General features: G+C 33.9%; 1 protein-coding gene across 1 annotated transcript; it reads right to left on the reverse strand.

The window, feature by feature from the left end:
• Positions 1-490: 490 nt before the first annotated feature.
• LOC143446987 (uncharacterized) lies at positions 491-8,292 on the reverse strand. Its single transcript, XM_076946876.1, has 11 exons — positions 7,623-8,292; positions 7,381-7,536; positions 5,547-5,725; positions 4,850-4,994; positions 4,329-4,495; positions 3,803-3,961; positions 3,165-3,654; positions 2,673-3,008; positions 2,306-2,468; positions 2,084-2,227; positions 491-900 (listed from the first exon to the last, which is right to left on the reverse strand). Exons 1-11 carry the CDS (start codon positions 8,185-8,187, stop codon positions 804-806), a joined length of 2,601 nt encoding a protein of 866 aa, XP_076802991.1. The 5' UTR covers positions 8,188-8,292; the 3' UTR covers positions 491-803.
• Between the last annotated feature and the right edge of the window lie 1,363 nt (positions 8,293-9,655).

The following is a 9,655-nucleotide window of genomic DNA, read 5'->3' on the forward strand; positions in this document are numbered from 1 at the left end:
CCTTGCGTTTGCATCATGCACTTGAGGTAGATATATAGGCTAATAACCTTAAGGAAACCTATTTTTGACAGACGGTTCTGCTAATGAAATTGATCGACATATAGCAAAACATGTGGTGTGTTTCACAGCTTTTATCAGTATTATCGATAATAATCCGAGCTTGGCTTTAGTACGCGGACAAGAAAAACACGCAACCGAACTGCTAAACGTACTGATCATATCATTTGACATGTTCGTTTGAGGCATGTGGAGAAACCAACGTAAACTACATTATACGTATACTACACTTCCTATTCCGTAAAGTCCAAGAGGTCCATTGACTGGAAAAAATGAATGACACACGAAGTGTCTGAAAAGATGATTCAAGTAATTTTCATGTGTTTCGTCGTCTTCTGGTCTTGGTCAAAACCTGCTCCGCGTATATCCGCATATTTTCTGGGCGTCAGTCAAGGACGTCCGAGGGATAGAACAAAAATACAGACTCTTATGCAACATTCAATATTTATTTACCGGCATGTTTTCGCAAAATAAGTAAAACAAATTTAATAGATGAGACATAAAAAGGCTTTTTACGTTAACAACAAGTGGATAAAATGCTATAAAATATAAATAGATTTGGCTAGGCTGAGCTCAAACACACTCAGCAATCACAAAAGTACATTCAAATCCCAACAAAATGACGTGTTTCATTCCCAGATGCATCTTTAACTGGTATTTCAAAGTCAGTAAAAGACAATTAATTTGAAGACATTGGGAATGAATTTAAATGCACCAGCGCGCAGTCCAACATCATTGAGTTGTAATTATCTAATGCCACTGGTAATTACGACTTTAAACTCTTCGGCCATTCGAGTGGTTATTGGCTGTGAAACTTGCATCTCTTCCAGGTAGTGGAAAAATCTAGTTAAAAAAGAGATAAAAGATGACAAACGTGGATCTGTAAATGCGTTACAGGACGTGCTGTTTTAACAAAGCGGGCAATTTTACTGATTAAAATGCAGTTTAAATGCACTTGAAACAATAGCACACTATTCTACAATACACTAAACGCGTAAGTTACATGCTTTGTCGATTTAGTCATAAAATCTGTTCCAGACATTAAAGCAAACCAACCATTATCGTTCGCCAAGATTGGAGAAAACTAACATGTTAAAGTTATGGTTCAGCACAATGAATTGCGGTTTTACCCGAAAAAAAAATTATTTACAATCAGTTCATCTATGGACAAGTACTTATGGGTTACGCAATCGGCTATGTTGTGTCTACAAAACCATCGTTTACGCAACACATAACATAATATCTCTCTCGGAAAGTTAGTTGAAAAAAGAATAACAAAAAACCACTAAAACCGAAATCGTCATCAAAGTTACTTGAAAACGAATTTAAGTCAAAAAAATATATATGCAAAAAGAAGGAATATGTAACTTAGGTATAATGTAAGAACAGCAAAATACATAACGTTTATTTTTCTGTGTCAGTGGTATAAAATGTTATTAACCATTTGCTTATGGGGCAACACATATTCGAATAGTGATTGCACTATAAAAACGGAAGGAACGCGCACAATGGTTACAAGAGCATCCAGTATACCGAGATATTTTAGTTTAATTATGACTCCACAATACATTTCATGTTAAGTTTAACTGCCATAGTACTACCCATTCACACGATGAAGGTGGCATCACGTTGAAAGCATGGAAAAGTTACGTAAAGTGCGTTACAAAACGGAAACTTGAAAAATTGGTTAAAAACTTTTTGTTAATCATGTAAGGAAAGCTTTGTGCTACTCGCTGGATTAAAATCTATGCATGCCTAGAAACAAATGTTTAAAATAATTATAATAAAAAGCATGCCGCATGCGAAAGAAACCACGAAGTGAAGAAAACCAAAATACAGCAGCTGCAATGGCAAGTTGCAACTTTTATACTAGGAAGAATTGAAAGTATTTGTGGAATAAAAGGAGGAACACTAAAAACCTTGTAAACCACCAAACCACGTTTGGTACATAGCATAGAACACAACAAATGTCTAGGATTTTAGCAACAGAAAAAAATCAGCGTGCATAATAATTATATGTAAATACCTTCGTGATGGCCGCGTTTGTTTTCTGTTGTTCTCAGCTCTACATATGCCTCTAAGTGAAGGGAGGTAATCGGTATAGAAAGCAAAAGACGAAATACTTGCACCATTACAACTCTCCAACGTACAAAATAACTTCTTTTTCCACCTACAGTAACACAAAAGGACAACAATTGGTATATGAATTTGAAACATAATTATTTACAGAGTAAAAAGCCAGCTGTACTTTGCAGATCTTTTTTCATAGCTGCTATATTTAAAAGCTGTCTTTTGTTTCGACTCTTTTTCACGGAGGTCCTCTTGTACTTTTCTCAGGCCGTGCACCTGAAGAAATGCTTGGGTGTCACAAAACATTGTTTCTGTGTTAAAGCTGGGCTCGTTCATGCAACCTATATAAAAAAAACAGCATACAAAAGTTTGGATAGCATTTTCATATATCACTGGTCCTATGTCCTGACGTGCACATCTTTTGCATTTTAGCAACAAACATTGACCTATTTGGGAAATATCATCCCCAAAATATGACATATTTTTACCATTTTCTGATAATGACATAAAAACTGTTTGTATGAGCAAACAATTCAATATCTTACCACCATTGTCAAGCACACCATCATGAAGTACAGCCATGTCCTCATGGGGGATTGCATTAAACATCGTTGCATAACTACATAGCAATTGATCACATTCGGATATGTTTTCAAAATATTCTGACAAAGCTTTCAGATCATGCAGACGTTGCCTGCTGTCAACCGGTTCATTGCAGTTATTGGTGTTACTAATATTGTGTATATTTGCATCGGAAATGCTATGTTGTTCTGAATTCAGAGGTAAAGTGTTAAAAGAAATTGTTTTTTGAGCACGAGACAATGACAATAAGCTGATCTCATCTTCACTATCTTCAGAAAATTTTGTTTCAGCAGTAAAGTCTAAAAAATCAAAAGTTAGCATTTAAAAATACTAAATTCATATAGTGGCTTAATATCTAATACAGATCTATTCTATTACACCCAAATTAACCCTTACTGAGAAGATTTAAATACACATTCCTACAATTTTCTGGTAGTTCAGTAAATCAATTATACCTGATGCCACATGGATTTCCTGTGAAACTGGTGCTGCATTAAACAGAGGAAGCAATTCAATACGATTATTGAATAAGAATGGTGGAAAACGATGGTAATAAAAATCAGAAAACAAAGTTTCGATTGACTTCATTGGTGCACAGTCTACATTTGCTAAATTGTAAAAAACACCAGGAAAACTGGGAACATGTGCACCTCTATCGGAAATACTTTCTAAATGGCCACTGATGTTGCAAACTTTTGAAAATACATCACTTAGTTTTGTGGTCTGAGTTCTTGACGACTTTGATGCAATTTTTGCACCACATTTTCTTTCACTTTCTTCACCATTCAAATGCAACTGTTTTTGAGAGGTTGCCCAGAACTCCAGTGTCATAATACCCTTTCTTATGTCACGACCACACAGAGAAACAAGAGAAGAACAGTCTGCTTTTTTCACAGACACATTTTCTTTAGAGGCCACTTCTTGCAAATACGATGACAGACTTTCCTAGAAAGGCATAAAAAACAAAATTATTTCCAATGATCTCATTTGTGAAAGTTTATGGTTAAGCAAAATTTTCTTTCAAGATTACTTAGGCATCATGCAGGTTGATTAACACCTAAAGGCTTCATATACTATTTCATCATTGGCTTACTTGGCTTGGTGATTTGAATTGTATCTTTTGATAACCTTTATGCAAGTGTCGAAGAGTGAAGTCAGTGTTGGAAGTGATTATGATGGGCCTTTTGCTAGAATGCATTAATGACTGCACTGCTGACCAAAAGTTTCTGTCAGCTTCCATAACTGCTTCTACCTTTTCTCAAAAAAAAAAAAAATTATTTTGCATATTTGTAACGAACAACACTAATTGCCAAGTACTAGGGATTTTCCAAATGAAATGTTTGTGACTATTTCATTGATCATAAAAAAAAATACTTAAAAGTGTCATCTTAATCTCATATATGCAAAATAGCACAAATTTTATCATTTATCCAATGAGTTGATAACTTTGAGTATAATTCACTCGCCTGAGGGAAATTTTAAGTGCAATGAGAAAAGTCAACATATTCAGATTCACAAGAATATCAAAATCTATTATTTATCTATGTTCTGAAAAGTTCAAATCGTTATTCATTTGACACATTTCTACAGATCACATCCTATAAAATAACTTTTGCTACCTCGTCAAACAGAATCAGTGACATCTGATCACTTCTAGATGCTTCATCTTGCTTTGCATTGTCACTCAGTTTGTTCTTTTTACTTGAGATATTTGATAAGCTCTTAGGTGTGAACAATTTGGTGAAGGATGAACCAGATGGTCGCTTTACTGCAACAGCACTAACATCTGGAAATTTCAGTTAAGTGAATTGTTTGAATTCAATTCTCCTAATGTGTGCACTAAATATGTATATCGAATATCATCATTCATTTTGGGCTCACATCTGATAACAGAAATGTTTGGAATTTTAACAAAAAGTTTGATGATTGCATGTATGAAATTTGCGGGGCTCAGTACTTTAAATAAGTTTAAGAATAACTGGTCAAAGGTTAATACCGGTATTGGTAATACGTAAAGATTTTATATAGATTTATCTATTCATAAGATTTGAGCCAAAAAAATTTATTGTGATAGATACATGAAATTTTTGTATATATATCTTTGCTACGGGGACAAATGATCGATGCTATGTATACACACCTTTCTGTTTACAAATGTTGGCTTGGGCTGTACAAGACAATATACAGCTTGAAGAACTGGCAACAAGATGAGACTGAGTAGCTTCTTGTACTCTTGACAAGACCGCTCTGTTATTTCTCAAGTTTGATGCATTAATTTCCAAAACCTTCCATTATATATGTACTTTTAGGTAAATCATTAAAATTACCACTATAACAACAATAACATATATGGTATGTATGTGCATATTATACATCTAATCATCAATTGCTGAAAAAATTGTAAGAGCAATTTAGTATCTATACAAAAAAACAACAACTGTCTAGTAAAGGGGTGGCCAACCAGTCAGAGACTAAGACCCTTACTTCTTACTCTGTTAACCGCAAAGAGCCACATCATAAACATTATGATTTATGACGCTGTTTCTTATTACGTCATAATACTGCATCAGATATTGTTTCAGTTTTATCATCTTTATTCTGGGTCGAAATCTGATGTAATCATTCATTATTTCGCAAATATCAATTGAACATTAGCCAGTAGAGATTACTTTTCTGTATTATTTATCTGCCTAAAATGGGTAAAATGTGCTCTCTTTCGGAGGTTCAATATGAACGAAAGAGCCGCGGGTTGGCCAACCCTGGTCTAGTAAATCTGAAAACCTTTACTGAAATTTATTAAAAACAACCAAGTTTAAGTTATAATATTAATAGCTAACCTTAAGACCAACTTCTCTTGCCAATGCATAAACAGCAGCAGTTTTTCCACAACCAACTGGTCCAGTGATAACAGCAGTGGTGCATAAGCTGGTGTCATCGTCATCATCATCATCTTTATAGTAGAGCTCTTTGGATGGAATAAAGTCATCATCATTGTCATGGTCTTTTTTTCTAGATTCTGTAATAAACCAACAAAAAGTAACCAAAAACAGTATGAATTATCACCACAAATCATGGTTACTTAACTGGTAAGGTAGCGAACGTGGTTTGCAGGATTACTAAAAGGGCAGACATTCCAGGTAATGTGTGTGTTTTGTTTTAAACAAAAAAGTGCGATATTGGAGCCAATTTATGTTGTTATACAAATGCACATTATTGCGTTATGAATCATTGAGCTTAAAATGTTCAGAAATGGAAAAGTTTGTCTAAACACTTAACTGTTTCCTTATTTTTCTTGTATGTATTTATTAGGGTTGGGAACTTAGCCAATTTTCTTTAGCTGTTAACCGGATGGCATTAGTTGTTAGCTGCCATAGTCATTACTTGTCAAGTCACATTGTTAATTGCAGACAAAACTGCTATCTATTCTTATGAAATGTGGTGAAAAGTATTGTATAAGCAATTTCTGCCATGCTAGACCAAAAAGCTTATCACGAAAACTAAACATTCAAACATTACAATGATTAACATAGCTTAGCAATTTCACATGAATGAATGGATTACCAAAAATTTTGCTCCACATTGTTTTCTACATCTAGGTCTTATGCTATTGCTCTGAAGAGGGATCATGTTAGCCCAAAACTAATCAGAGCTTTGTATATACTTTCTGCATAAGGATTATAAATGACCTGTGAGCCATTCTGAATTACTTGTTTTATTAGCAGCTACTTGGTATTCAAAGTCAACTTCCTCTCTATCTTAACTACACTGAAAAAAACTAAAAAATGTCTTTTCTGAATCATTTTTTATGGTTCAGTAAACAAATTGGCCAAAACAGCGAATCATTGCTTTTTACATTTGATATGCCTAAATGCATACCTGATAAACTAACATTTCGCAGCAGATAAAGTGCTACCTACACGTTAGTTGTAATGAATATGTCTGCATTTTATCAACTGTGAATGGCTATAAAAGTTAGGATGTCAAAAGAGCAATTTCATAACTTTAAAACTCTTCACGCATTGGTGATAGACGACGATTTAGCCATAACAAAACAAACCAAACCAAACCATTACACAAACTAAATATAGCACGTGACAAACAAACAAACTAGAAGACATAAATTGACATTTTAGTGTTTTGGCCAATATAACATGACACTGATTACATATCAATTACGTTTTCTATTTTGTATGTACATATGCATAGGCTTTGCCTGTTTTCATACTTAAATTAAATCCCTTGATAAAATGATAGCTGTGATAACAAAAGTTTTCAAACACTTCAATGTGCAATATTGTAAACAAAGTCTTTCTTTTAAGCTCACATGGTAAGCTGAATACACACATTGTGTGCTATACTGCCCGTACACACACGTTCATTTACTGGCATGTGGCATCGATTCATATTTTATATTCTTTGGACAAACTTATGCTGCTTGGACAATATCCATTAGTTTATCATTATTAATCCAGAAAACTGAGGGTTAATTTAATGTTTAGATTGTTAAGATTCTTTTCAGCAATTTTTTATCGAAAAACACAGGGCATAAAAAAATGTTCTCTGATAGTTTGTGTTAAATGGTTGGGTTTTTGTCTAGTGCAGTATATATTATATATATGCATTAAGTTGGTAAGTTAGTTTATGTTGTGCATCCCTACTAGAGAAACTTACTTTTAGCTTTATTATTTACTTCTTGTTCCAAGGTCTGCTCATTTTCTACTTTCTTTTTCCATTGGTGCAACCATGAAACCAGTACTTTGGCCGTACCTTCATTTCCAAGTATTTCTGAACATTTGCTTGGCTGATATTTCTCAATCCATAACGGTTCTAAAAGAAAAAAACAATTGCTAATTCCACATAAGCTAGTTGTGTAACAAAACAAATTGGACAAACAAAAAAGGTAAAGTACTAGCCTGATATTTTTGTTTCGTTACTGGGTAGATGCAATGAAGTTTGACCAGATAAATGTTCAGACAGCTTTTGTTTTTTAATGGTGGTTGCAGAGTCAACTTTTGTGGAAGTTGGTTTACTTACAACTGCTTGAAGAACATCTAAACTTGAACCTCTTCGTTTTGAATGTTTTCTATTGGCAGATGTACTGGATTCATTTCTTATGTTTTTTTTACTCGCTGATTTTAAGTAACTTCCAAGACTAGCTTTTATTTTAACAGAATTTGGTGGAATGTCATCAGAAAGGCACACAACATCTAAACTCTTCACATTCGCACGATTCTTCGGCTTACGTAAATTATTGCCAAGGCATTGCGATATAGGCAGCTGTTTACTTTTTTTCTTTCTTGACGACAAATTCTCTTCAAATACCAAATCAATAACTTCAGGTTTGCATTTCGCAAATTTGTTCAAAGAATTTGATTTAGTTCTATCTTGTTGAAATAGAAAGTCCTCAAATGATACCACCGCAGGTGAACCTTGACCATCTTTGCCTACTGAACCCATATTAGCTGTATACAGATTCATAAGTTAATGAAAATCTCTTTATGTTCAAACTTTATCTTACTCTAACCCTATAAACAGCAATCCATTTATATCTGGCAACTTTCAATCTGCCAATGAAAAATACATTTTAAGTTAGATATATATATATTCCAAAAAGGAGCGTGAAATTCAACTAAAGTCTACATATTGCACACTCACATAAGACTGAGTTTTATGTGTCTTTAATGTCTATATGATACTTAGTCTATACAAGTAATAAGGCACTTATTGAAATAATTATTTATTCATATGTTCAGTGTTTTACGGGATCATTTTCAAGCAGTACAAATATTTGGACTGCTTTAAATGGTGAATGTTTAAATACAAGTTAACCCCAAAAAATGCCATGGTCCATGAAAATTTCAATAACCTTTTTACGGATCAAGATGAGCTTAGTTAGTGACAAACAAACTTTGTTCCATGTGACACATCCTGTTCCTGTCATTCCTTGCGATTACGGCAACAGATGTGAAAGTAAGCAGAAAAAACTCTACATTTCTGTTTCAAGTTTAAGAGGAATATATAGTCCATGCCATGACCATTTAAAGCAGGGGTTCCCAACCTTTTTTGCTGCTCGTACCCCTTTGTCAGGTCAGAGCATTCTTCGTACACCCAAAAAAATTCTGATGGAATTTTTCATTTATATATTGCTAAATTAAATTGCTTTTATGGCTCAATTCGTATATAGCTCAAGGATCTTCGTACCCCTTGATGTTCAGTCTCGTACCCCCAGTTGGGAACCACTGATTTAAAACATTGTATTAACAGTTAAACTACACAACGTTTTGGACAGTTGCAGAAAACCATGCTCTTTGAAATGAGTATTTCGAGACAAAATATATCGTTGTTGTGCAAGTTCGCATTAAAAAACAATTTCAATTTCGTTCTATCTAAAAAAGACTCATTTATAGGTACCATAAATTTATGAACTCAAGCACACAAAACAATGTTAAATGCTAAAGGCAACCATAGCCAGTGATCCACAGGGAATATAAAATTATTCTATGGGGTCCCTCTATTTTATGCATGTGCAGCTACACACAGCTTTGTATAGACTGTTCTCTATTCGCAAGCCAGATTAAAGATAGAAGCCGATTTCCTAATGGTAATACTCTGCTGTATTATCTGGCAACACATTGTACTTTGTACGATTACTAGCTACTGATAGTTTAATCAATCAATCAATGATTTTTAGAAAAAACAATCCAATTACCTCAAGCCAGAGGAAATTGTAGTCCAGTTTAAACATTCCGCAACGTTTACACATAAATTACTCAAAACTGATAAGACCGTATGGTGGTTTATCAGAAGAAAAAAATAGCCTACAAGCAAAGACAGGAAGTTCGGCTTAAAAGCAGATTTCTGTGGGTTCGGCATATGCAAAGCAGAATAATTAAACATTCTAGAATAATTTTTTTTCAAATCCAGAATTTCGAATCCTATTTTTTAA

The sequence above is a fragment of the Clavelina lepadiformis genome, chromosome 2, assembly GCF_947623445.1.
Source record: "Clavelina lepadiformis chromosome 2, kaClaLepa1.1, whole genome shotgun sequence".
Taxonomy (NCBI): domain Eukaryota; kingdom Metazoa; phylum Chordata; class Ascidiacea; order Aplousobranchia; family Clavelinidae; genus Clavelina; species Clavelina lepadiformis.